The sequence below is a fragment of the Saccopteryx bilineata genome, chromosome 2 (genome assembly GCF_036850765.1).
Source record: "Saccopteryx bilineata isolate mSacBil1 chromosome 2, mSacBil1_pri_phased_curated, whole genome shotgun sequence".
NCBI lineage: Eukaryota > Metazoa > Chordata > Mammalia > Chiroptera > Emballonuridae > Saccopteryx > Saccopteryx bilineata.
This window is the reverse complement of record NC_089491.1, coordinates 7,014,100-7,041,805: the sequence shown is the minus strand read 5'-3', so window position 1 is coordinate 7,041,805 and position 27,706 is coordinate 7,014,100. Positions and strand designations below refer to the sequence as shown.

The 27,706-nt window shown below is 53.7% G+C and overlaps 1 protein-coding gene across 2 annotated transcripts; it reads left to right on the top strand.

Annotated features, from left to right (window-relative positions):
• The first annotated feature begins 653 nt into the window (after nt 1-653).
• Nucleotides 654-25,983, top strand: MIGA2 (mitoguardin 2). Of its 2 annotated transcripts, none has more exons than XM_066255985.1 (16): nt 654-729; nt 3,635-3,874; nt 4,106-4,316; nt 5,551-5,663; nt 6,975-7,092; nt 7,466-7,602; nt 15,124-15,241; nt 16,419-16,519; nt 17,075-17,190; nt 18,198-18,270; nt 18,445-18,531; nt 21,560-21,658; nt 21,951-22,085; nt 22,818-22,871; nt 23,546-23,662; nt 23,960-25,983. In XM_066255985.1, exons 2-16 carry the CDS (start codon nt 3,779-3,781, stop codon nt 24,164-24,166), a joined length of 1,782 nt encoding a protein of 593 aa, XP_066112082.1. In that variant the 5' UTR covers nt 654-729; nt 3,635-3,778; the 3' UTR covers nt 24,167-25,983. The 2 variants fall into 2 exon arrangements, with proteins under 2 accessions (XP_066112082.1, XP_066112083.1); XM_066255986.1 differs by lacking the exon at nt 654-729 and adding an exon at nt 737-832.
• Nucleotides 25,984-27,706: the final 1,723 nt, after the last annotated feature.

The following is a 27,706-nucleotide window of genomic DNA, read 5'->3' as shown; positions in this document are numbered from 1 at the left end:
CTTACAATTATTATTAAAAATTAATAGGCATGTAAGCATAATTACAATATAAAATATTACAAATGTAATATGCATTTATCATATTATAATGATATGCATTTATCATATTATCGTGTATTATTGTTGCAATTAATAAAATGTTTCTTTTATTTACCATATTGTTTTCTTCAATTTATTTTTGTCCTCTTTTTCATTGTAAAAAGTTGGTCACCTTAATGTTTCTTTCTCTCTTTCCCCCGCCTCTCTCTAAACATTAAAAAAAAAAAAGATGCAGTGGGATGTCAGAGGCGGTAGCATCTGAAAATGGGCGCTTGCAGGGCAGGAAGGACTTGTCCTTGTGGGGACTCAAAGGTAGTCAAACACGTGGGCTCGTTCTACAAAGCCCCTCTGAAACCTTATTGATTCCCTCAGTCCCTTTAAGAGCGGCACCGCCTGGCTCAACCAGCCTTCCGTGTCAATCTAATCCCTCTGGCCAATCATAGGAGAGAAAAGATCACTTCCGTGCCTCAACCGTACAGAGGACACTGAGGAGGCGGAGAAGGAGAGTTGAGATTAAGTTGGTCACGTGACAAGCCCTATTGGCCACAGGCTGGCGCGGAAAGGTTCAGAGACGCTCATTGGCCAAAGGGGGGGGGGTCCTTGCGTAAGGCCACGCCCCCAGCGGCCGAGAGGTTGGTTGCGCGGACGCCGGGGAAGGAGACGCTGCCCTTTGCAGCTATGGGATACCGGGTGAGTGGCGCCCGAGCTGAGCCCGCCAGACGGTCGGGCGGCGTGGCAGGGCCCCGGACGGAAACTTGCAGTGGGCGGGAGCCGAGCCTGCGCGGGTTACTGGGTAGTGATGCAGGTGTCCGGGCCCCGTCGTACTAGAAAGAGGGCCTGGGTTGGAATGAACAGGTACCTGACTGTGGGCGGCGCGAGAGGTGGAACGAAAGGTACCCGGTCAGTGAGGAGATGCCTGGGCTTGGAACGTTGTGGGCATCGGAGCAGAGCTGGGAAAGTACCGGGTTTGGAAGGAGCAGGTGTGCCGGCTGTGGGCGGCGCCAGTGGGACGTGAAGGACCCTCAAGGATATGCCGGGGGTCGGGGCAAGAGGGTCGGGGGCCTGGCCAGGGCTGCTGCAGGAGGGATCCGGGATGGAGTGAGCAGATTCCGAAGACGGGGCTATTGCGGAGGTCCAGTGAGCAGTGCCCAGTGCCCGGCCCGCTCGGCCTGGTGACGTGCCCAGGGTAGAACGAACTGAGACGGCCGAGAGCGGTTGAAGGGTGTGCCTGGGTCAGGGTTGTTGCTGAGGTCAGGGCGGAAAGTGGGATTGCTAAGTTCAGAGTCATTAATGGGCTCGTAGGGCAAGGGAGGAGGTGCCCAGGGGGAAAGTGTGGGCGTCCAGGCTGAGCGTGTTTAATGCCATGGTGAGGGTGGAATGAGTAGGTACTCCCCAAGGTTATAGGGCGGGAGAGGTGAGTGCCCGAGGAGTCCTGGCCAGGTGGCTCAGTTGGTTGAAGCGTTGTCCTGATGTGTCAGGGTTGAGGCTTTGATCCCTGATCAGGATTGCGGGTTCAGTTCCTGGGCAGGGTTATGGCTTCAATCCCCGGTTAGGGTACATGCAGGAGTCAGTCAGTGGAAAAGTGGAGCAGTGGATCGATGTTTCTCTTTTTTTCCTCTCTAAAATGGATAAGATTTTTTTTTTAAAAAGAAAAAAAGAGGAGGGGAAGTGTCCATGGAGTGGGGACATTGCCATGGACTCATCATTGTGGGGGCTTCTACCCTGGTGGTGCCGGGGGTTGGAAGGGCACAGTAGGCTGGGTCTGGATCCCTCCCTGGACTGAAGCAGGCTTGGGGACGGGTGTTGTCACCTCGCATCTGCTGCTCTTTCCCTCAGTGGAGGCAGCAGAGGCTGCTCTCGACTTTCCTGCACACACATCCAGCCTCCCAGCCCTGTCTCACTCCGGGAGCATGTGTTCAGGCTCAATCTCTATTACTCTATGTGAGCTTTGTACTTGGGGACCCAGAAGTCCTTCAGGTGTGGCACAGAGAGAGAGGTGGCAGTTGAAGCAGGCAGCTCAGCAGACACCATACCCATGGGATCCCCCAGAGCTGAGGTCACACCCCGGGATGGCCACTTACTTAGTGACCTCAGGTCACTTACCTCTCAGAGCCTCAGTTTTCTAATTATGTGCAGTTGTTGTCGTGAGAGTTCTCTGAGTGACTAGACTCAGAGCCCTCTGTGGAGAGCTGTCCTCAGCCTGGCCTGCAGTAAATTCTGGGGAAACGGCAGCTGAAGGGGATGAGAGGAGTGGCTTATGATATGAGCCCTGCCCTTGACCCCTGGCAATCACGCAGCTCAATTTGTAGCCTCCTGAGAGGTTGCTTCCTACCCTTGACATAACAGTTTCCTCAGCCCTAGAGCATTTCTCTGCCAGCACCCTCTCACAGCCCAGCCCCAGAGTTAGACTGATAGCATTGTCCTTCCTTCCCACTCACTGTGGATAAGATGTTTCTTATGCTAGTCTAGTGACTTTGGCCACGGTCCTGAGTAGACAGCATCTGTCCTGGCCTGCCTATTCCTTCTACTTGAGCTCCTGAGAGACCTTGAAGGCATCCTTGGCTTTGGTGGTGGTGGTGGAGGGACACCCTGCGGGATCTTGGGGACTGGGCTGGCTGTAGTTAAGCCACTTATTCGCTCCCTTGGAATGGGCAGTGGGGTACCCTGGAAGGGTCTCAGAAGACCCTAGGGGAAAGTTGGCCCGGTAGTCTGTGGTTCTTCTGGGGCTTGCCACTTTCTGCTCCGTATCAAATTTAGCGAAAGGGTTGTGTGACACAGAATCTAAAATCCGAGAGATTCTGGTCCAGGTTCTGACTCTGTCTCATACCAGCTGTGTAACTTTGGATTCCTGACAGCCTCTGTGAGCCTCAGTTTTCTCACTGGAAATTGACGAGGGTGGAGGGAGGCAGGTAGAGAGTATCTACTTTACAGAATTGCAATCATTGAAATGTGTGTGAACAACTCAGCACAAAATATACACAGATGTGTAGTGGCTATTATTATTTCAGGAAATACTCTGCTGTTTTCATAATACAGTCCACAGGAAGTAAAACATTCTTGGCTTTGTGGGAGGGAAAAACCCCATAATGATTCTTAGTCAAGGGCCTAGCCTTTTAGAGACCTGAGCATTTTGTTTTAGCAAAGCTGTCATGAGGTTTGAGAGTGACCTATCCATCTCCCAGTCCCTGGGTCTGCTCTTGGGCCAGCATGCCAGAGACACTGCCTTCTGCTCTCAGGGTTCATGGTGGGCAGAGGGTCTGGGGGGTATTTGGCTGCCTTCCTGCTGGTGGGTGCTAGGGCTCGGTTGCAGGCCTGGCATTCCAGATAGAGGCTTTGCTCCTGCCTCAGTACCCAGGGCACTTTTTTAATGAAAAGTTTATTGATTGGTTTTAGAGAGGAAGGGAGGCAGAGAGAGATGGAAACATCGATCTGTTCCTGTATGTGCCCTGACCTGGGATTGAACTAGCTAGCAACTGTTGCACATCGGGAGGATGCTCTAACCAACTGAGGGCACTGCCCAGGGCACTCTTGTGTGCATTTTTCTGTGTTTATGTGCACATGTCCTTGTGTCTGACTTGGTCATCTGTCTCTTTAGCCTTGTGGAGGGAACCTCTGGTATGTGCATTCCTGTCTTTCTGGGTCGTGGATGGTGCCTCGGACCCAGCCAGCGACCAGCTGAAGACGTTCTCCTTGGAAACACTCAGCCCCAAGGGCTCTTGCCTGGGGTGTGGGTCCTGCCATGGCGTTCCGAAGGACTGAGGGCATGTCCATGATCCAGGCCCTGGCCATGACAGTGGCGGAGATCCCTGTGTTCCTATACACAACTTTTGGGCAGGTAAAGATTGGGTGGGTCATGGTCCTGCCCTCTAGCCACTCTGGACCCTGAAACACTGAGCCACTCAGCATCGGGAAAAATGGGCCCCCATTTTTGCCGTCCAGGCATCTGGTGTCTCCTCTTGAGGTGGCTGCCTCTCCATTGTTCCTCGTCGCAAATATCTCCCAGGTGCCCGATGTGTTGGAGTTCTCCTGGGGAGGCATAACTGGCTGTCTCCCTCTTTTCCTGCAGTCTGCATTCTCGCAGCTGCGGTTGACACCAGGCCTGCGGAAGGTCCTCTTTGCCACGGCCCTAGGGACTGTGGCCTTGGCCCTGGCCGCCCACCAGCTAAAGAGACGAAGGCGGAGGAAGAAGCAGGTCGGCCCCGAGATGGGAGGCGAGCATCTGGGCACAGTGCCCCTCCCCATCCTCATGGCCAGGAAGGTCCCATCGGTGAAGAAAGGTAGGTGTGAGTGGTGGGAAAGGGCCTGACCTGGAGACAGGTCCCAGCTGGGCCCTAGTCACTTGGGCTAGCGATATCCCGTCTACAAGTTCTTCTTATCTGGGAAGCGGAATTTACAGTGGCACCTCCTCTCCTCTCCTCTCCTCTGAGGCATAATTAAGGATTTGGTGGGTGATGTCACCCGGCATATGTCCAGTAGGTGGCAGTTGTTCTCATTATCTGGGGACCCTTTGGGATTACCTGGGACCTTGTGTGAAAATGAATTTTCATTGTGAATTATCATTGCAAAAAGGAAGTTTTATCTTTTTTTTTTTTTTGTATTTTTCTGAAGCTGGAAACGGGGAGAGATAGTCAGACAGACTCCTGCATGCACCCAACCGGGATCCACCCGGCACGCCCACCAGGGGGGACGCTCTGCCCACCAGGGGGTGTTGCTCTGCCACAACCAGAGCCACTCTAGCGCCTGGGGTAGAGGCCAAGGAGCCATCCCCAGCGCCCGGGCCATCTTTGCTCCAATGGAGCCTTGGCTGCGGGAGGAGAAGAGAGAGACAGAGAGGAGGGGGGGGGGGGTGGAGAAGCAAATGGGCGCTTCTCCTATGTGCCCTGGCCAGGAATCGAACCCGGGTCCCCCGCACGCCAGGCCAACGCTCTACCGTTGAGCCAACCGGCCAGGGCGGGAAGTTTTATCTTTACACTGTAAAAAATAAAAAAAAGAAGTTTTTACATTCGTTTAGAACAAGGCCTGAGAAATTCTGACTTGCTGGGTTTCCATTTCACATTGGCCGCTAGGAAACCAGGAGCCACTTTGTCACCAGCCCTCGTTTGCCTTCCCTATACCGTCACCCCCTCTGTGGCTTCACCTGATTTTCCCTCTCTGCTTTTCTCACTTTAAAAAATACATATTTGGTGTATCTTAAAAAGCTGTTGCCTTGAATCCTTGTTTGGAAGGAGGAAAATTCCAAATCTGTCACTCAGCCAGCAGCACAGGGCAAGCAGAGGAAGGAGGAGCCGGGAAAGTGGCCGGACCTCTGGCCCTGTGCTGGTGACAGGGACACAGTAGTGAGTGGCGCAGGCCCAGCACCCTCTGCGAAGTGCACGGCTCTGCTGTCATCCTGACTGAGCAGGTCAGGACAGGCTCCAGATGAGGGGGAGGGCGGGCCATCGGAGGGAAGGAGGGCCTGTACCAAGGCTGGGTGAGAAGCCTGCATGACCCCCACTCTCCTGTTCCTCACAGGCTATTCCAGCCGGAGGGTCCAGAGCCCCAGTAGCAAGAGCAACGACACCCTGAGTGGCATCTCCTCCATCGAGCCCAGCAAGCACTCGGGCTCCTCCCACAGCTTGGCCTCGGTGAGAACAGGGGAGGAGTGAAGGGTCCCTGCCATGGCCTCAGGGCTCCGTTCCTGTTTACTGTCAGGTTCAGGTCTCTGCCCTCAGGGACTTTCGGTAGGAAGAGGGGGTAGAGATTTTTTTTTTGTATTTTTTCGAAATTAGAAGTGGGTAGGCAGTCAGACTCCTGGATGTGCCTGACTGGGATCCACCCGGCATGCCTACCAGGGGGCAATGCTTGGCCCATCTGGGGCGTTGCTCCGTTGCAGCTAGAGCCATTCTAGTGCCTGAGGCAGAGGCCATGGAGCCATCCTCAGTGCCCAGGCCAACTTTGCTCCAATGGAGCCTCGGCTGCGGGAGGGGAAGAGAGAGACAGAGAGGAAGGAGAGGGGGAGGGGTGGAGAAGCAGATGGGTGCTTCTCCTGTGTGCCCTGGCCGGGAATCAAACCCGGTACTTCCACACGCCGGGCTGACGCTGTACCACTGAGCCAACTGGTCAGGGCCGGGCAGTAGAGATTTAATTCAGTCATTTGTTTATTTGTTCATTCATTCATCTACTCATTTGTTCATTCATTCATCCACTCATTACCCATTCGTACAGGCTTTCAGAGATGGTCATTGAACAGTCACTAAGTGCCAGGCATAAGTAGGAAAAAGGTAGATAGGTGCGCAGAAGAGAAGATAATGGTCTTTTGGGGAAAATACTTACCTATGAAGTTTATTCACTCATTCATTCATTAGACACTGAGTGAACTCCTGCTTTGCGCTAGGGTCTCTGCTAGATGCTAAGGACCCAGAGATAAGAGGGAGGTTATTTTCACTGGGCAATGACTTCGGCTCATTCACTCATCTAGTTATTAACTCATTCAGTCAGCACCACTCCCCTGCTCTAAGCCAGACCTGCCCTGGGGACCCAGGAGTGAGCAAGAGATGGCTTTTTTTCTGGAGGAACCCACAGCCTGTTGGGGCAGTTGGCCACTCATGCGGGAGGGAGGCGTGGGCGACAGTGGGCCCTGGCCGTCCTGTATGTGCTGGGTGCTCCCTCAGTCTTCCTTGCCTGGCTGGTAGTGGAGCCCCAGAGCAGGGAATGGTCCCAGGGCCGGTTTGGTGGGAGGCTGCTGGGTCCTGGATGGGGCCTTAGCCTCAGTATTTCCTCTCGCTTCAGCAGTTTTGCTGAGGACGTGGCCTCTGTGCTTGGGTTGGCTCCAGGATGGCATCTGGAGGGAGCATGTGTGGCACGTGCTCAGGCAGTGGGGGGGGGGGCTCAGGTCCTGCAGAGAGTCTGCAAAGGCCTCACCTTTGCCCTTGGGTTTTGCACTGCTTGGCACCCAGATGGTGGCAGTGAACTCATCCAGCCCCACAGCCGCCTGCCCGGGACCGTGGGATGCCCGAGGAACGGAGGAGTCTGTGACCGCCAGCGATGGCAATGCCGAGAGCCTCTACATACAAGGTACTGGCTAGGAGGTGGCTTAGGCTCTCCTTGGCTGGGGCGGTGGGGAATGGCCTCCCAGGAGCCAGGCCAGGCCCAGGACACTTCTCCAGGTGCTGCTTTGCAAATCCCTTCCCCTAAACCCTTGTCCAGTGGTTTCCAGCCATTTCTGGACAGGGGACAGCCTGTAGGAACAAAGCTGATGGGAATAGAGGCCTGTAAACTAACCATCCTCAAAAAAGTGATGAGGACCCGTCTAATGGTCCTGCCTGTTACTGTCCTCTGAGGCCGTCCTGCCCTCCTGCTCTCCTGAGCCCCTCCTGAGTGACACTGGGCTCGGCTGCTCGCCCTCTGCGGGCGGCCTGACTTGTCCTTCTTTCTGGCCCGCGCCCAGGCATGGAGCTGTTTGAGGAGGCCCTGCAGAAATGGGAGCAGGCACTGAGCGTGGGGCAGAGGGGGGACAGTGGCAGCACCCCCACACCGGGGGACAGCCTCCGGAACCCCGAGACGGCTTCAGAGGCACTGTCTGAGGTAGGTGGTCCCCACCTCCTGGCTGTGGGGAGGTTGGTGGGCAGCCAGACTTTGGGACGGAGCCATGCAGCCCACCTTCTGCCAACCAGCCATTCAGCCCCTCGGACGCGAGGGTTCCCCTTGACCAGGATGTCTGTCCGGCCAAGTCAAACATGCGCATCATGTGCTCAGCACGCGCCTGGCACTTGGCAGTCGCTCAGGAAACCTCAGTGATGCTCACCTGATCCCGACTGTACATGCCTGCAGGGCTGGTGCGAAGTAGCCTGTGTGTGTAGTTGAGTGGATCACACAGCCTGTGTCTTGTATTTCCTTTATACCTTTGGGGGGGCATCGTCCAGGTTTTCTACAGTGAACCTTTATTTCAATGTCAGGAAAGAGAAATAAAGTGAAAGGTACACCAAACATAATATTTTCTAGGATGGACGGTGAGTGAAGCATTATTTTGTAATACTTGAAACACTGGAAACTAACTGCCCGTCAGCCGGGTCTGGAATACTGTACAGAGTTAAGAGGCCGAGGGAAGTTATGAGGGCTGATAGGCTGCTATCTTCACAATGTATTAAGTGATAAAAAGCAAGATATAGACGTGTAGGATATAAGCCATGCGTACATTTTAAAAAGCTGCATCGCGCATCTGCGCAGCCATTGGTAGCTGCTGGCCAGTGAGTGCGTTTCCTTTCCTCCGGCGGGTGCACAGGAGATCGGTAACAGTGATCTACGAGGAGACGGTCTGTGCAGCCATTGGTAGCTGCTGGCCAGTGAGTGCGTTTCCTTTCCTCCGGCGGGTGCACAGGAGATCGGTAACAGTGATCTACGAGGAGACGGTCTGTGCAGCCATTGGTAGCTGCTGGCCAGTGAGTGCGTTTCCTTTCCTCCGGCGGGTGCACAGGAGATCGGTAACAGTGATCTACGAGGAGACGGTCTGCAGGGAGGGGAGAAGGCTTGCACTGGACCTTCCTGTTCTTTTCAGAGCCTTCTGTTACTGTGACTGTTCTCACCGAGCACATGCTTATGGGCAGGCTTTGTACAGGTGGTGGGGTTGTGGGCTGTTTCTGTTCTATTCTGTTTTGTTGTTTAAGATTTTATTTATTGATTTTAGAGAGAGAAAGGGAAGGGGAGAGGAGCAGGAAGCATCAAGTTGTAGTAGTTGCTTCTTGTATATGCTTTGACCGGGCAAACCCGGGGATTCTAACCAGTGACCTCAGTATTCCTGGTCAATGCTTTATCCACTGCGCCACCGCAGGTCAGGCCTGTTTTATTCTTGATGTTTTTCTGTATTTTTTTTTAAAGCCCTTATGAGCTCCTATGCTTTGCTGGAGCGAGGTCAAATGGGGGGGCATCTCTTTGGGGAGCAGACTGACAACATCTGGTGAATCAGTCAGGGGTTAGCCAGGAAATGGGAACAACTTCAGTTTTTGAAAAAGAAGGGTGGTCCCCATGGCCGGTAGCTCAGTTGGTTAGAGCACTGTTCTGAGGCACCAAGGTCGCAGGTTTGATCCCGGTCAGGGCACACACAGGAAGCAACCAGTGAGTGCACAGCTAAGTGGAACAATAAATTCATGTTCCTCCCTCTCCCTTGCTCTCATTCTCTTTAAAAGTAATAAATGATTTTTTTTAAGAAAACAAAATAGAAAAAGTAGGGCAGTCACTCCCAGGGACTGGTAACACAGGTGGAGAGCAGCTGAGACGTCCCAGCCCCTGAGGGGTATGCCCGGAGCTCGGGCGCCAGGGCCGTCCCTGGGAGATGGACCCGAGGCCCAGCGGAGGCTGCCCAGTGGGGCGGTTCCCACTTTGGATGGGGGGGCAGGGCTGTGGTGTGAGGCAGGGTGAGGGGAAGAGTTTCTTTGCCTTTGCTCCTACCCTCTTCTTTCCTCCACCTATGCCTCTGTTGGCTGGGAGTCTGGGAAACAGATTTGCAGCAGCAGGATGGGGGCAGGACTGGCACAGCTTGTAACGAGTTGGTGTGCGTGCCCTCCACCCCAGCTGGGATAGTTAGCGAGGAGGCCTGTCACACAGGCATGACTGCCTAGTTGTGGGACACAAAGGTTGGGAAATGCCCGAGGTTCAAGGAAGCCTTCAGCGCCCTAGGGCACAGCTGCTCCAGGTGCCTCTCTGTGGGCAGGTGATGGAGGGTGTTAGGGCAGGGAGAGGGAGGGAGGAGCTTTACTTCCAAAATTGTGTTGATTGCTAATACTACATCTTAACGCTATAGAACTTTCATTGTTCTTATTGTGAAAACATTAAGTATTCCTTATAAAATAGTGAAAACTATAGAAATAGGAAAGAGTGGGAAAAATAAGAGCTCAGGCTCTGATCTGACGTGGACAAAGGCCCTCAACCTCCCTGAGTGCTGTGCCCTTGGTGGGACAGCAGTGCCAGCTGTGTGATCCTGGCCCATAGTAGGTGCTCAGCGAGTGATCTTTGTCACTGGTATTATTGATGCCCAGAACTCTAATCCAGACAAAACCACTTGGTATCTCGAGGCATTTTTCTTTGCTAAATAGTTTTTAACACGTTTATTGAAATAGAATCCTCATAGCATACAATTTGTCAGTTTAAATTATAGAAGTCCGTGGCTTTTAGTATATTCACAGAGATGTAGGGATATATCATCCAATCACAATTTAGAGCATTTTCATCACCTCAAAAAGAAATCTCATATTTTTAGTAGTCATACCTGCTCTCTTATTCCTCCAGCCATATCCCTAGGCAACCACTAATCTACTTTTTGTCTCTGTAGATTTGCCTATTCTGGATGTTTCTTCAAATGGAATTATATAATATGTGGCCCTTTTTTTTTTTTGAAAGAGAGATGAGAAGCATTAACTTAGAGTTGCATCACTTTAGTTGTTCATTGATTGCTTCTCATACGTGCTCTGACAGTGGTGGGGAGGTGGCCTCAAGCCAAGCCAGTGACCCCTTGCTCAAGCTAGGGACCTCGGGGTCTTGAACCTGCAACCTCAGCATCCCAGGTTGATGCTCTATCCACTACGCCATCACCAGTCAGGCAATATGTGGCCTTTTGTGACTGGCTCTTTTCATATAATATTTTCAAGGTTCATTCTTGTTGTAACATGGATCACTGCTTTGTTTCTTTTTTTTTTTAATCTTTTTTTTTTGTGTGTGTGTGTGGCAGAGACAGAGATAGAGTCAGAGAGAGGGACAGATAGGGACAGGTAGATAGGAAGGAGAGAGATAAGAAACATCAATTCTTGCCCTGGCCGGTTGGCTCAGCGGTAGAGTGTCGGCCTAGCGTGCTGAGGACCCGGGTTCGATTCCCGGCCAGGGCACACAGGAGAAGCGCCCATTTGCTTCTCCACCCCTCCGCCGTGCTTTCCTCTCTGTCTCTCTCTTCCCCTCCCGCAGCCAAGGCTCCATTGGAGCAAGGATGGCCCGGGCGCTGGGGATGGCTCTGTGGCCGCTGCCTCAGGCGCTAGAGTAGCTCTGGTCGTAACATGGCGACGCCCTGGAGGGGCAGAGCATCGCCCCATGGTGGGTGTGCCGGGTGGATCCCGGTCGGGCGCATGCGGGAGTCTGTCTGACTGTCTCTCCCTGTTTCCAGTTTCAGAAAAATGAAAAAAAAAACAAAAACCATCAATTCTTAGTTGTGGTTCCTTAGTTGTTCATTGATTGCTTTCTCATATGCGCCTTGACCGGGGGCTACAGCAGACCAAGTAACCCCTTGCTGGAGCCAGCGACCTTGGGTCCAAGCTGGTGAGCTTTGCTCAAACCAGATGAGCCCACTCTCAAGCTGGCGACCTCGGGGTCTCGAACCTGGGTCCTCTGCATCCCAATCCGACGCCCTATCCACTGCGCCAACGCCTGGTCAGGCAGCTTTGTTTCTGTTTATTGCTGAATAATATTCTATTGTATAGATATACCACATTTTATTCATTCATCGCTCGATGGACATTTGTGTTGTTTCCATTTTGGGGCTTTTTGAATAATACTGTTATGGATATTTGTGTGTAAGTTTTTGCACAGACAGGTATTTTGAATTCTCTTGGGTATGTATTCAGTGGCTATGTAAAATGGTAACTCAGTTTAACATTTTAAGGAACTGCAAGACTGTTTTCAAAAACAACTACACCCTTTTACATCCCCAGCAGTGTGCGAGGACTCTGATTCTCCACATCCTCCCCAACACTTGTTATTATCTGACTTTTTTGTGTGTTTTTTTGAGAGAGACAGGAAGGGATAGAAATGAGAAGCATCAAACTAAAGTTGCATCACTTTATTTTATTTATTTATTTATTTTTAAGATTTTTATTCATTTTAGAGAGGAGACAGAGAGAGAGACAGAGAAGGGAAAGAGAAGGGGAGAGGAACAGGAAGCATCAACTCCCATATGTGCTCTGACCAGCAAGCCCAGGGTTTTGAACCAGCGACCTCAGTGTTCCAGGTCACCACAGGTCAGGCTAAAGTTGCATCACTTTAGTTGTTCCTTGATTGCTTCTCATACATGCCTTGAAGGTTGCTCAAGCCAGTGCCCTTGGGCTCAAGTCAGCAACCTTTGGAGTGAAGCCTGCGACTTTGGGAGCATGCGGATGATCCTGCAGTCAAGCTGGTGACCCCACGCTCAAACTAGCGAGTCTGTGCTCAAGCCAGAAGAGCCCGCACTCAAGCTGGCGACCTCGGTTTAGAACCTGGGACTGTAGCGTTCCAAGGCGATGCTCTATCCACTACACCACTGCCTGGTCAGGCCATTTTTATAGTTTCTTTGGAGAAATCTCTATTCAGATGCTTCGCTTTACTTTTTTATTTTATTTATTGATTTTAGCAAGAAGAGAGAGAGAGAGAAAGGCAGTGGGGGAAGAACGGGTATGTGCTTTGACCGGGCAAGCCTAGGGTTTTGAAATGGCAACCTCCGTGTTCCAGGTCAGTGATTTGCTTTAGTTTTAAGTCACTTGTCTTTTTGTAAGAGTTGTTTAGATAGTCTAGATACCGGTCTGTTATCAGAGATATGATTTGCAAATATCTTCTCCCAGGTCGGTAGGTTGTCTTTTCACTTTTTTTATGGTATTTTTGAAATATAAAAGTTTTTAATTTTGATGAAATTCAGTATCTCTATTTATTTCTTTGGTCATTGCTGCTTTTGGTGTCATAGCTAAGAAACTATTACCTGACCTAGGTTACTTCATAGAGACCGCTGGCAGATCTGAGCCAGAGCGGTCTGCAGGCCACGGGGAGCAGGGTCTGGCCCTGTGGGAGAACTGAGCAGAGTGGCCAGTGGGTCTGGGCTCCTGTGACCTGGGGTTGAGTTCTGGCTTGACCCAGCTCTAGATGGTGGGCCGTGCCACTTACCCTTCTTGAGTTTTCTCTGTGAACTGGGATCATAATAAAACCTGCCTTTGGGGGGTACCAGGAGGCTGGTCCAGGTCAGGTGTTCAGTGAAAGGTAGCCATGTCCATCATGACTCTGTCCTCTGACTCTACCAGCTGTTTCTCCACAGTGGCCTTTGACCCAAGTCGGCCCTTGTCTCCTCCCCGGGGTCTGGTTACGTGCAAGTGAAGGATCTGGCAGCCTCTGTGGAAACAGAGTTGGGTCAGGCACAGCCCAGAAGAGCCTGGGGTCGGAGGAGCAGTGTGCCCTTCTTCCCCAGGCCCTGGCCTGGAGGTCACTGAGACCACAGGCTGCTGCGTCTGGGTCCAGCGCCTGCCCATGCGCACACGGCTCTTTCCAGGCTCCTGGCTGCTCTCAGAGCAGTGACAACAGCAAGTACAATAAGTAGTATAGTATCTGACGCTGGTCATCACCATGGGTCAGTGCTTTGCATACCTTATCTTGTTCATGTTTCCTTAGGAGCTTAGAAAGTAGGCACTGTTAGCTCAGTTGACAGCTAGGGCGACTGAGGAGCTAAGGCTCAAAATGGGGAAGTGTTTTGCCCCAGGTCACATAGTTTAGAACTAATGGGGTCAAGGTCTAAACCAGATCAGCCTGGTCTAGAGCAGCACTGCCAGTAGGAAGCCACGTAGCTTCGTTAAAAGTTTCTAGAAACCACATTAAAAATGAAAAGGAAACAGATGGATTAATTTTATTTATTTATTTATTTATTTTAAAGATTTTATTTATTGGTTTTACAGGAAAGGGGAGCGAGAAGGATCAACTCCTAGTTGCTTCACTTCAGAGGTCGGGAACCTATGGCTCGTGAGCCAGATGTGGCTCTTTTGATGGCTGCATCTGGCTTGCAGACAAATCTTTAATAAAAAAAAATAACGTTAAAAATATAAAACATTCTCATGTATTACAATCCATTCATTTCCTACCGCTCATGTTCATGGTTGCGGGTGGCTGGAGCCAATCACAGCTGTCCTCCGGGACAACACCAAATTTTTATTGGATAATGTGTAACGTACAGGGGTCGTTGTATGGCTCTCACGGAATTACATTTTAAAGTATGTGGCGTTCATGGCTCTCTCAGCCAAAAAGGTTCCCAACCCCTGCTTTAGTTGTTCGTTGATTGCTTGTCATATGTCCCTTGACTGGGCAAGCCCAGGGTTTCGAACCAGTGATCTTAGTGCTCCAGGTCAATGCTCCATCCACTGCACCACCACAGGCCAGGCAGTGCTATGTTTTAGGTAAGCTAGTATATCCAAAATATTATTATTATTATTATTTTTAATTTTATTTATTTTTTACAGAGACAGAGAGTGAGTCAGAGAGAGAGATAGCTAGGGACAGACAGACAGGAACGGAGAGACATGAGAAGCATCAATCATCAGTTCTTCAATGCACGTTGCGACACTTTAGTTGTTCATCGATTGCTTTCTCATATGTGCCTTGACCGCGGGCCTTCAGCAGACCGAGTAACCCCTTGCTGGAGCCAGCGACCTTGGGTTCAAGCTGGTGGGCTTTTTGCTCAAACCAGATGAGCCCGCACTCAAGCTGGCGACCTCGGGGTCTCGAACCTGGGTCCTCTGCATCCCAGTCTGACGCTCTATCCACTGCGCCACCGCCTGGTCAGGCATCCAAAATATTATTATTCCAACATGTAATCAACATGAGCAGTCGCTGAAGTGACTTATTATTTATTTATGTGGTACTAAGTGTTTGAAATCCGGTGTGTGTTTGTACTTAGAGCGCATCTCAGTTGAGATGGCCATATTTTTTTTTTTTTTTTAAGGATTTTTTTTTTTTCTTTATTCATTTTTTTAAAGAGGAGAGAGAGAGGGAGAGAGAGAGAGAGAAGGCGGGAGGAGCTGGAAGCATCAACTCCCATATGTGCCTTGACCAGGCAAGCCCAGGGTTTTGAACCGGCGACCTCAGCATTTCCAGGTCGATGCGTTATCCACTGCGCCACCACAGGTCAGGCTGAGATGGCCATATTTTAGGAGCTCCTTGGCTCCATGTGGCTGGTGGCTCTTGGATTGGGTGGCTCAGGTCTACCTGTGCTCTCGCTGCATGGCCCCAGAGCCTGTTTCTCTCTCCCCAGGGGCTGGGACCCCCATTGTTGGTGAGGGAAGGGGCCGCTGGCATGGGAACTTGGAGAGCCGGGCTTGATGGTCGCTGTTTTAACCATAGCCAGAGTCTCAGCGGCGGGAGTTTGCAGAGAAGCTGGAGTCCCTGCTGCACCGAGCCTACCACCTCCAGGAGGAGTTTGGGTCCACCTTCCCATCTGACAGCATGCTGCTGGACCTGGGTGAGCTGGGCCTCTGGCAGGCTGCAGTGTGGGAGAGGCAGCGAGACAGCTGGGCATGACTCCCTCGGTGGGTTAGGCAAACGAGAATCCCTGGGGCCCTCAGACCTCCCCTAATCTATTGCTCAGATGGGGAAGCTGAGGCCCCTGAAGGGGCAGAGGTGTTCCCTGATGTGAGGCGGGCTGGGGCAGAGCTGGGACGCGGCCCTGGGAGCCCCTGGCCCTATCCCTGTGGGAGCAGGCCTTGGGCTTGTGTCAGCATCTGCCCGGTGGCTGTCTCAGGCCTTTGGTTTGAGTCTTTTCTTTCTGGCACTGGGTGGGTGGAAGGGGTGGCTCACAAGATGAGCCCAGAGCAGGCTAAAGGACCAATGACACAAGGCTTGCTGTACCCTGCCCAGCGGGGCAGAGGTAGGGTTTATCACTGAGGCAGCTCCTGGGTACCAGAGCCTGTCGCTGAGCCGACAACCCCCAGGGCCTTTCCTGTGTGCTCTCAGCCCCGGGGGCAGTAGGCTCCTGAGGTCCGGCTCCCGCTCTACCAGAGACGGCACAGTCTTAGCAAGGGCTGGCCAGGGCGACACATTTCCCCACAGCGTCTCTTGGAGTGGCTTTGCCTGTCAGAGGAGGCCCGTTTCCTCCAGTGTCCGCATGGGGCAGAGAAGGTTGCTGGGACTTTTGGGGTTGTGGCTTTGCTTATTTGTTTCACAAGCCTTTCCTAAGTGCCCTGAAGGCCTAGACCCCCTCAGCCCTTAGGTGAGTAAGGATGTGAGCATCAAGTGGCCTGCGGGCTCCTCAAGCCCTTTGGTATCAGTGGCTCAGTTTCCGCTTGTCAGAAAAGGGGAGGTGACTTGCCCAGGGCCACATAACACAGCAGAGTCTGCCCCAGAAGAGCTCAGGGGCCACCAGGTCTCAGGGTCCAGCTGCATGGCCGTGGACTGGTCCCCTGAGCAGTCTCCTTTCCACACCCAACTGGGTCCACCTCTGAGAATGTCTTAAGATTGAAGGAGGCCATTCATTTGAGGCAGCGGGCCCGGGGTCTTCACGCACAAGGGCTCAGTCAGTAGGAGCTTCGCGGTTTCTGCGTCATCTGCCCGGAACTGGGTGTTCTAGGCACTGAGTGCGTGCCCCCCTCTCGGAGCTCTCAGGACTCGCAGCTCAGCGCTTCCCTTCCTGCTCTTCACAGAGCGGACCCTCATGCTGCCCCTGACCGAGGGCTCACTGCGGCTGCGGGCAGACGATGAGGACAGCCTGACCTCGGAGGACTCCTTCTTCTCTGCCACCGAGGTGACGCATGGAGATGGATGGATGGACACAGTGGGCTGGGTGGAGTGAAGGCCGGGCTTCTGTGTGACCCCGGGGTGAGCACGGTCATGGGAAAGTGCAGCCATTTCCTCCGACAGGAGCAGGATTTGGCAGTCACCGAGTGCTGCTTCCCGGGGACCCCGTGCAGTTGTTGGGGACGGGAAGACCTGAGATCCAGGGGTCATGGGTCCTGAGGGTGAGGGCAGGGGTCTCTGTCCCCACTGCCCCCAGCCCATGCTGACCTCACCCTTTCTGTGCCACCTGCGTGTGGCTTGGCATCAGTCTCCTGCCATGGCATGTGTGTCAGGCGTCCTGGCCTGGGCTAGAGGACAGGAGCCCGGGTCCAGGAGACGGTCCCTCCGGGAAGAGCCTGTGGGGGCAGGAGCACTGAGGGTCAGAAGTGGACTTGAACCTAGGCCTTCTGACAGCCCCTCTGAGAGGTCGGCCCCTAGGGTGTTCTCTGGGCACGGCCCTCCCCCCGGGGTGCTGTTGACACGGGCTGTGACGTGCGCTTCCTCTTCCTCGCACCCTCCCCAGCTCTTTGAGTCCCTGCAGGTCGGAGACTACCCAGTTCTACTCTCCAGGCCCGCCGCCGCCTACGAGGATGCCCTGCAGCTGGTGAAGGAGGGCAAGGTGCTGTGCCGGACCCTCAGGTGAGCGAGGGGGGGAGGCTGGGGGCAGGGCAGGCCGGTGAAGCCAGCCCTCTCTGGGGAGGGCTCAGCTGGGCCAGGCCCTGTGAGGGCCGCGATGAGCTGGCCACAGCTCCTGTCCCACTGAAGAGGGCCCAGGGTGGCCCTGAGTACCAAGACAGGCAGGTCTGGAGCTAACAGTGACAAATTAATATGATTAATAAAGTAACAGTATTTCATGCTCGTTCTGAGTTCTCAGAGAGGGCCTGCCACAGAAACACTGGGGGCCTTCTTCCTCAGCCCCAGGTCCTGATGCAACCCTTTCTTTGGTATATTTAGGTTTCTTATTTGTTTTAAATTAATCCTTCAGTATCATATGAAACTCAGAACTTGGCTTTTGGTTATGAGCCCAAATTTAAGGTTTGTGTGTTCAAAGTTCACTGGCTGAAATGGTTGCGAGCCCCGGCTAAAGCTGCGGTGATTGGGACGAAGGGCAGCCCTCTCGGTCCAGGGTGGCCAGGGCGGGCGCAGCCAAGTCGGGGCAGTCGTCCGTTCCCGTTCTTTGCTAATTGGGGCCTAAATGAGGCCAAGATCAGCCTGACCCCCAGTGATAGCTGTGCCCAGGGTTGTTGAAGGACTGACATGTCATCAGAAAGCATCCAATGCCTCTTTTTTTTTTTTTTTTTTCTTATTTATTTATTGGTTTTAGAGAGAGGAGAGAAAGGCAGGAGGAGGAGTGGGAAGCATCAATTTGTGGTTGCTTCTCATAGGTGCCTTGACTGGGCATGCCTGGGGCTTTGAACCAGCGACCTCAGCCTTCCTGGTCGGTGCCTTATCCACTGCACCACCACAGGTCAGGCAGTAACACCTCTTCTTCTGGTTTGGAAGAGACTGAGACCTAGAGAGGGGCAGACACCTGCCCAAAGTCACACTGCCAGGCCGATGCAGGGCCACCTGGGGCTCCGCCCAGAACCCCACGGGGGCATCGCCGGCTGAAGCCCAGTGGGGTGACTGTCTGTGCTTTCCCTCAGGACAGAGCTGCTGGGCTGCTACAGTGACCAGGACTTCCTGGCCAAGCTGCATTGTGTGCGGCAGGCGTTTGAGGTGGGTGTGGTGCTGGAGGCTTGGGGAGCACAGTGGCGGGCGGGGCCCCTGCTGGGCCTGCTCCCGCACGGCATGGGCTCTGTGCAGATGGGGCACCTGCTCACCGCATCGCGCTGCCCTCTTCCTGGCTGCGGGCTGCCAGCCCGGAGCTCACCGGGCACCCTTGCTCCCCAGGGCCTTCTGGTGGACCAGAGGAACCAGCGTTTCTTCGGGGAGGTCGGCCGGCAGATGGTGACGGGACTAATGACCAAGGCCGAGAAGGTAGCTGGGGTGCGGGCTCTCCTCTCAAGTTTTTCTCCTCCCTCGCCTTATTTTATTTTTGTTTTTTAAAAAGCTTTTAATTGATTCTGTGAAGAAAAAAGAAAAGCCCTGTCTGAGTCCAGCTGAGGAATTCGGACTTGATCCTGTAGGAGAGCTGGGAAAGGGTGCTTTTTCCCGTGCTGATTTTGAAAAATATGGATCTGTATTGCTTTTTATTTCTGATTACAATATAACACAGTTCCACAAATTTCACCAGCTGTGAAATACAAAGCACAGAAGGCCTCCCCGAACCCTCCCTGCTGGGGGCACCCCTGCTCACGGTCTGATATGTGCTCTACTCAGTTTCATGGCTGTGACCCCTAATTTCCAGGGCTCGGGTTTGCCCCGCGGACTGTCGTGCAGCTTTACTTTGCTGTGTAGGCGTGTGTCTTGCTCATGTTTCCGTGTCAGTCTGTGCAGGCATGTTGGCGAATTGTCACATCCTGGTGGGGGCCTGGCTGTGGCTTCGCCAGTTCACCGATGGATGGCCGTTTGGTTTGTGCCTGGTTTTTCATGGTCACAGACACCACCATTATAATCAGTCTCTTACAGGTCTCTCTAGGTACCTGTGAGGTGTTCTGTGGGGCAAAGCCCTAGACATGGCAACACCAGGGCATTGAAAAAGCTGGCAGATCTGGTCAGTGTCCCCACCAGCAGTGTAAGAGTGTCTCCTTACTTCCTGGCCAGTACTAGATATTAGTCATCTTTTTTTTTTTTTTTTTTTTTTTTAACAGAGATAGAGAGAGAGTCAGAGAGAGGGAAAGCTAGGGACAGACAGACAGGAACAGAGAGAAATGAGAAGCATCGATCATTAGTGTTTCGTTGCGACACCTTAGTTGTTCATTGATTGCTTTCTCATACGTGCCTTGACCGCGGGCCTTCAGCAGACCAAGTAACCCCTTGCTGGAGCCAGCGACCTTGGGTCCAAGCTGGTGAGCTTTTGCTCAAACCAGATGAGCCCGTGCTCAAGCTGGCGACCTCCGGGTCTCGAACCTGGGTCCTCCGCATCCCAGTCCGACGCTCTATCCACTGCACCACCGCCTGGTCAGGCTATTAATCATCTTTTAATCTTTATTTTATTCGTGCTTGATGTTTCTTTGATAATTAATGAGGTTGCATACATTTCCATGTCTATTGGCCACTTGTGTGTCTTCTCTTTAATGGGTTTGAGTAAAGCTTTCGAACCTGCCTCTTCCCCCCAGTCCTTTCTCCTCACATGCCAGTCATGGTTCTAAAGCCACCTCTGATCTTGTCACCCAGCTGCTTAGCACCGTCCCACGCTCCCGCTGCCCTTGGTGTGGAGACCGGGGCCGGCCACATCGGCACTTTGCCCTGTGCACACTGAAGGGCCCAGGCTTCTGGGCCCCTCTCACTTTCTCCGACTGGGGCCTTTGCACACACGGATCCCTCCGTGCCTGGCGCACTGTTTCTCGAGTCTTCGTTAGCAACTCGACTGTAAGATGTACATATGAGAGTATAGAAACGTAACTGTGGGGTTCTATTTTTTTATTTTTTTTACAGGGACAGAGAGAGAGTCAGAGAGAGGGAAAGCTAGGGACAGACAGACAGGAACAGAGAGAAATGACAAGCATCAATCATCAGTTTTTCATCGCAACACCTTAGTTGTTCATTGATTGCTTTCTCATATGTGCCTTGACTACGGGCCTTCAGCAGACCGAGTAACCCCTTGCTTGAGCCAGAGACCTCGGGTCCAAGCTGGTGAGCTTTGCTCAAACTGGATGAGCCCGCGCTCAAGCTGGCGACCTCGGGGTCTCGAACCTGGGTCCTCGGCATCCCAGTCTGATGCTCTATCCACTGCGCCACCACCTAGTCAGGCTAACTGTGGGGTTTAATGAATGAAAAGTTGAACTGCTGTGTACCTGGTGCCCAGGTTAGGAAATGGAACATGTATCATTATATGGAAGCTCCCGTCCCTCCCCTCCCCCCTGCCTTGGTCACCTGTCTTCTGAGTCCCCACCAGCCAACTCTTTCCCTCGGGTGGCTTCACCCGACTCATCCCATAGGCCCTTACCCAGAGGCTCTTCGGTTCCCCCTGCTCAGCATGGCCCATCCATCCACGTTCTGCCTATGGGTTGCCTTGTTCTCCTTATTACTCGGTGAGCTCCAACCCACACATTTTGGGGAACACTGGTCTGGCGCCTCCTCCGCCCATGGTTCTGTATAAATAGCATCAGCCTGTCTATGCTGCTCTGTGTCAGTTCCACCCTAACTGGCTCTGGGACACGTCACTGATCTCCTGGAACCTCAGTGTTCTTATCTGTAAAGTGGGTGTTAGTACCAGAATGCCCCTCATAGGATCGTACAAATTAAATGAGTTGATCCCTATCACATCAGTTCCTGGCACGTCCTAGCTGTCCACATCCATAAATGCACATCCACACCTGCAAATTGTGCCCCAGCTAAAGCTCCCAGCCCCAGAGAGTGAAGTGCGTCCTGTGTGCTGACAGCTTTAGGAGCAGCCGCCGCAGTCTTATACACTATTTATTGCTGAGGTCCAGGCACTAGGCTGATTGTGTTACGTGCATGAGCTCAGAGACTCACCCAGAAAACCCTGAGTGTGGGGCTGTAGCTTCTCCCATTTCACCAATGAGGCTCAGGGTCATAGCGCTTTGGATTTTGGCTGCCTGACTCAACCTCATGTCCTCACCCGTCCTCCCAAAGTGAACTCCTACTGTAGTGTGTGCACACCTCCTAGAAGGCAGTAGGTGCTCAGGAAGGAGCTGGTCTGCGACGTCGCTGAGCACCTGGCGTTGGATCTGTCCTGGAACACCCTGCTTTCTGCAGAGGTACATTGAGCTGGACAAGGGACCCTTCTTGTCTCATTTTCTCCATGGCTGCTGCTCAAGGATTGGCCCTGACCCTGCTGTGGCATGTCCCCATCTGCGGGCCAGCCTGTCCCTGTGGATCTAGCCCATCTGGGTTCTGGGGCGTCTTCCCTGACCAGAGCCAACTGCGCTTCTCCCCACAGAGCCCCAAAGGCTTCCTGGAGAGCTATGAGGAGATGCTGAGCTATGCCCTGCGGCCGGAGACCTGGGCCAGCACGCGGCTGGAGCTGGAAGGCCGAGGGGTGAGTCTGTTCGTGCTACGTACCTGAGACCCTGAGCAGGAAGGGGGGCCATTACTGAGTTCAGCCTTGATTCCGGTTCTGAGACAGCTCCATCACTGTTACAAGCCCCTAGTGTCTGTCCTGCCCTAGGCCCAGGCCGCGGAGAGATGGCTCCAGCCCATTGCAGAGCAGTGTCTCCTTATCTATGTGGCCCTCAACAGATGGCCCTGGCCCCCTCTGGCCTCATTCTACACATCTGGTTAGTGGCCCTGCAGCTCGGGCCCCTGGCCTTAGGGCAGCCTGTCCCTTGCAGGTGGTGTGCATGAGTTTCTTTGACATCGTGCTGGACTTTATCCTCATGGACGCCTTTGAGGACCTGGAGAACCCCCCATCCTCTGTTCTCGCTGTCCTGAGGAACCGCTGGCTGTCAGACAGCTTCAAGGAGACAGTAGGTGCCTGCCCCCACTCCCAACACACTCACATGACCCCACACTTTGGCCTGGGCTCTGATTCCCTCCATTCTTGGTTTTGGGTACTGAGGCTGGGCCCCCTACCCATCAGACAGCAGCCACCCCACTGGTAGCCTCCCCTAGCCTGGGGAAGCTCAGGGACCCCGTTGCTCTAGATGGTCAAACCTGTGTCCTGTGTGCGTGCCTTCCTCACTGTGGTTTCACTCACTCAATTCTGCTCATTCTGTGCTCGTGTAATGCTATTAAATTTTAATACATCCTATTAAATCAAGTTAAAATATGGGAAAGAAGAGGAACAGCAGGAGAACACTGAGCTCAGGGCCCCTGTGGGGCAGGCATGCCACTCAAGAATTCATGTAGGTGGCCAAGGGGGGTCTGGAGCAGGCGGGGCTGGTCTTCACGGGCTGTTTCTTGGCAGTCACCGTGGATTCCACAACCGCGAATGAGATGGAGTGCTGGCTCACAGCCGCTCTGCAGATCAGGAAACTGAGGCCCAGCGATGCTCAGTGGCTAGTCCAGGGGCCTGCAGGGATAAGCGTTAGAGTCAACTTCAGATTTAGGTGTACCTGATTCCTAACTGGGGGAGGGAAATAGAGCTCGGGCACCCAGCCCTGTCTCCCTGCTGGGGGCCAGGGCTAGTCCCAGGTGTGGGGGTGGCTGCCGGCCCCACCTGTTGTTCTGGCACCCATTGGGTCCTGTCTTTGACTTAGGCCCTGGCCACTGCTTGCTGGTCAGTCCTCAAAGCCAAGAGGAGGCTGCTGATGGTGAGTGACCTGGCGGGGACCCAGTGGTGCTGTGTGGGGGCTCTGGGTGTGGCGCCAGCTTCGCTGACCTTCCATTCGGGTGTGCTGGCCCCGGGCGGGCGGGCAGAAGAGTGGGGCTGGTGCAGGGAAGCCTTGCGCAGCCCCCAGGCCTGGTGCCCCTTTTGGCTTCTGTCATAGCACTGGCCATCTGTCCTGCCAGTCCCTCTCCCTTGACCCGAGCATTTTCATCTCACCTGCAGGGCCCAGCAGAGCGAGGAAAGGGCATCCTTACAGGGAGGAAGGGCACAGGCAGGCATGGCAGCTGGCTTGCTAGGGGTGTGTGGGTGGCGTGGGTTACTCCAGGAGCAGGTAGAGCAGACCGTCCACGTCGGGCTGCCGTTATCTGTACTCCCGGTGGCAGCTGGCTGCCTGTCCAGGCTTCAGTCTGTTGTCCTCTTTGCCAGCTGTGCTGTGCTGCCCAGCTGATACCAGCTGCCGTCACCACACACTCTGGGCACTTCCTGTGCTGAGCTCATCCCAGGCCCCTCCCTGAGCAGTCCTTGAGGTTACCCCATTCTGCAGAGGTGAAAACGCGGCCTTCCCCAGTCACCTGCCCAGGGTTACCCAGTGGACCAGGTCTCCCTCTCAAGCCCAGCTCTCAGAGATGACCAGCCTCAGCCTTGCCGCCCTAACAGGTGCCTGATGGCTTCATTTCCCATTTCTACTCCGTATCGGAGCATGTGAGCCCCGTCTTGGCCTTTGGCTTCCTTGGACCCAAGCCCCAGCTCGCCGAAGTCTGTGCTTTCTTCAAGGTAAGCAGGGGCACCTGGCTGCTGCCTGCCATGGCCCTTGGGACTGGGGCCCTGGAATGTGCCCGGAGTGGGGTAAGGGCCTGGGCCTGCTCCCCAGGAAAGGGCCAGCAGGGTTCCTGGAGAGAGCTTGGGCTGCCCCCTGCCCTGGGAGCTGGCCCAGTGGCTCTGAGGAGGCCCCAGAGGGCCCGAGCCTGGGGACAGAAGAGCCAGTCAGGGGCCCAGTGGTCAAGGGGAGGGCTTGGGAGGGTCTGGAGGCTGTCAGTGGGCGACAGGCCTCATGCCAGCTCTGTATCCCAGCACCAGATCGTGCAGTACCTGAGGGACATGTTTGACCTGGACAACGTGCGCTACACGTCGGTGCCAGCGCTGGCAGACGACATCCTGCAGCTGTCCCGGCGCCGCAGTGAGATCCTGCTTGGCTACCTGGGGGCGCCGGGGGCCAGCAGTGTTGGCCTGAACGGTGTGCTGCCCCGAGAGAATGGCCCCCCAGAGGAGCTGCAGTAGTGCGGGTACAGGCTGGGGACGGGGGCTGTCAGGACCTCGCCCACATGGGTGATGGTAGAAAAGGCACCTCCTCCCTCCTTGGGGTTGGCATCCAAGGGCCTGGCATCTGTGGCCATCAGCAGCAGCAGAGCCCAGGCCGTGATGCCCAAGGGCAGTTGCCCCTAACCTTGCCCTGCCCCCCATCATCTGGGAACCCCCAAGGCTGGGAGCAGACTTCCTTGGAGAGGGATGGAGCCCCTAGGGGCCCACCTGACTGCCCTAAGCTGACCCTGGGGAAGCAGGGCTGGACCAGTGGCCAGGGGAGCCTGAGGGAGAAGGTGGTGAGAGAGAAGGGAAGGTGTAAGGAGGGTTGGGGCAGGCGGAGCTGGCATGCCCTGGGTGTGGGACTCCAAAGCCGCCCACCACCCTGTGGCTGCTGACGAGTGTGGCTTGGAAGGTGGAAGTGAAAGGTGGGGGTCGGCTCTGTGGTGAAGGTCACTGAGGTCCTGAACTACAAGGAATCTGGACTGGAAGGTCTCAGAATCGAGGCACATTGGCTGGCCGGTCTTGACTGCTGCCACTACCCGAGTTCGCAGCTCCTGAGAGGGAGGGTGGGGGCCGCAGAGTGGGGCTGCGGGCACCCTGGTGGGCCGCAGGCTGGGGCCATTGGGAGGGGGGACAGAGGAAGGCCTGCTTCCCTGTGCGCATATCTGGGCAGAGACCAGGCACTTGACAGACCCAAGCACCAAACCAGGACATTGTCCCTGACATTCCTTCTCCCTGCCATAGCCTGTCATTTCTCCTCCCACTTTTGCTGCCACCAAAGACAGGAGGCGGGGCTTGCCCTCCTGCGCCCACCCACTTCCTGGAGCTGGAGGCTCTGACCTGGAGTCATTTCAGGCTTATCACCTGTGCTGCCATTGGTGGTGGCCCCAGGCGCGAGGGGCCCCGGGACCACACTGGGGGAGGTCGGAAGGGGGGGACTGGATCAGCTCCCCGGCCCTTACTAGGACAAGAAACTTCCCAGCACTCAGTCTTCTGCTGGATGGAGTCATTCAGCGGCATGAGACCTGCCTCTCGGCTGGTCCTACAGATAGAGGCAGACAGCACCTGTTCCAAGTCCTTTGTCCCCACATCGAAGGGTTTCTGTCAGCCCTGCATACTCACTTCTCTTACCATGTTTCACCCAAGCTGGGATGTTTTATTTATTGCCTTAACACTTTATTTTAAGGTTTTGCCCCTGTCCAGGGTGAGGGCTGTGAGAAAAATACACTTCTCCGGGTTCTCCATACTCTGGATTTGGGGGGCTGGTTCCTCAGGCTGGGGTCCCTCTCCCTGAACGGCACAGAGGTCCCAGGGGTGGGATGATCTTGCCCGTTGGGTCTGGAGGGAGAGGAGATGGGGGAGGGAGAGGCTGGGCATGGCCCATCATCTGTGAGCCCACTTTACCTCCGGGATTCCCCTGCTCCCCAGACTGGAGGATGTCTGTGCACTAACTCAGTTCTGGCTCTAACCCGCCTCTCTGAGGTTAAGGTCAAGTCAGTGCAATGCCCGCAGCCTCCTGGGGAGGTAAGGACCCCGGGGTGGCCCTCCGCCCTAACATCCCGTTCATTTGCACTTCCCCTGCGCTGTGAATGTAATCTAGGGCCCAGGCCCCAGCCCACTCTGATTTGCTCCCCAATCACACAGAAGTGGCATTTTCCTTTTGTTTTTGTTTACACGTTCATGCACTGCCTCTGGCACTAGGCCTGTTGCAGCTTCCAACTTTTGTACGGTAGAGCGTCTGCATCGACTGTGCGTCAAATAAATGATTTCAAGGATTTCCTTCCAAGTTGTTACGCGGCGGTGTCCTTGTGTGGCATCTACTTCCCGGGCCAGAGCTGGGGACTCGCTCTTTGGGGTGCAGTTGGTGGAGGTTCTAGGAGGGCAAGGGTTGAGGGCAGCCTGATGGGGACTCTTGAGTCCCCTTGGGGCCACTCAGCGTGTCAGAGTTCACACGGTCCTAGGTGCAGTGGTGGGGAGTGGCCAGGGAAATGTTTAAGGGCACAGGTGTGGGTGGGCAGCCTGGGTGTGGATCAACTCAGGCAGCATCTGGGTGAGCTGGCATCTCTCTGAGCCTCTGTCCACACCTGCAAGATGCAGGTGTTAGGTGAGGCCAGTCACTAAACGCCTAAGCTGGTGAGAGCTGGGATAAGGGGCTGGGACAGGTGGGAACAGAGCAGATCTGAGCTTGCTGGCTCTTCAAATGTATTCCTAGGGAGTGGGACATTACAAGTTTTATTGGAAGGGTACTTAAAAATAAAAACTTAACTTTGAAAAGTTTCAAATGTACCAAAAAGTTAAAAAAGAAAACTGTACAAAGATTACCTATAAAACCAATACCTCATGTCAGTAATGGATATCTTGACACTTTATTTTCTATTTTTGAGGGTAAGTTTATTAAAGCTGGGACAGTGAAACAAGGAAGGGCCTAGAATAAAGAGCAATAGGAGAGCCTAGGCGGGGCGGCCTTGGCTCTCTAGAAACCTTAGGGGAAAGAAACGAGCGGAGGAAAGGGGGACTTGGAGACAGTTTAGGGGGTTAGCCGAGCTGCTGTGCCCACTGCTCCCCTGGCTGCAAGGCTTTGAGGACCCGTAGATTTAGGAGATGTTCACCTGTGAGGAGGGTTGGGGGCAGGGAAGGGCATGGGCATGCTCCTGGGAAGGAGAGCACCTGCCACCTCTTAAAATTTTTTTTGGAGCCTGACCAGGTGGTGAGGCAGTGGATAGAGCATCAGACACGGAGGACCCAGGTTTGAGACCCCGAGGTCGCCAGCTTGAGTGTGGGGTCACTGGCCTGAGTGTGGGATCATAGACATGACATGACCTCATGTTTGCTGGCTTGAGTCCAAAGGTTGTTGGCTTGAGCAAGGGGTCACTTGCTCTGCTGTAGCCCCCCCCCCCCATCAAGGCACATGAGAAAGCAACCAATGAACAACTAAGATGCCACAACAAAGAACTGATGCTTCTCTCTCTCCCTTCCTGTCTGTCCCTCTCTGACTCTCTGCCTCTGTCAGAAAACAAAGAAAAATATTTTAGAGAAAGTTTCAGACATTTACTTCATGCTAAACACCTGAACAAGCAGGTCTTAAAAATTAGGTAGCTCTTGCCCAGAGCTCGGTTAGAATGTCCTCCCTATATGCCAGGGTTGTGGGTTTGACAAGGCATATACAAGAATCAAATGAGTGGAACAGCAGGTCAGTGTTTCTTTCTTCTCTTTCTAAATATCAGTTTTTAAAATAAGGTAGTTCTGTGGCATGAGCAAAATACCATAAGTCACACCTAAAAAATGTATCAATCATCCTTTTAATACCTGCTGGGGTTCTGAAAGAAGTGTTTTTTTACAATCAACCACCTAAATTGGAGAATGCTTGACTCTCCCTCTACTGATGACTTTAGAGATGTGAGCTGATATCGTCACCTCCACTGCTGGCAAATAGGTTATTTGTTTTTAATTTTTCCATTGATTTGAGAGGGGAAGTGGGAGGAAAGAGAAGAAGCATCAATTCCTTGTTCCACTTAA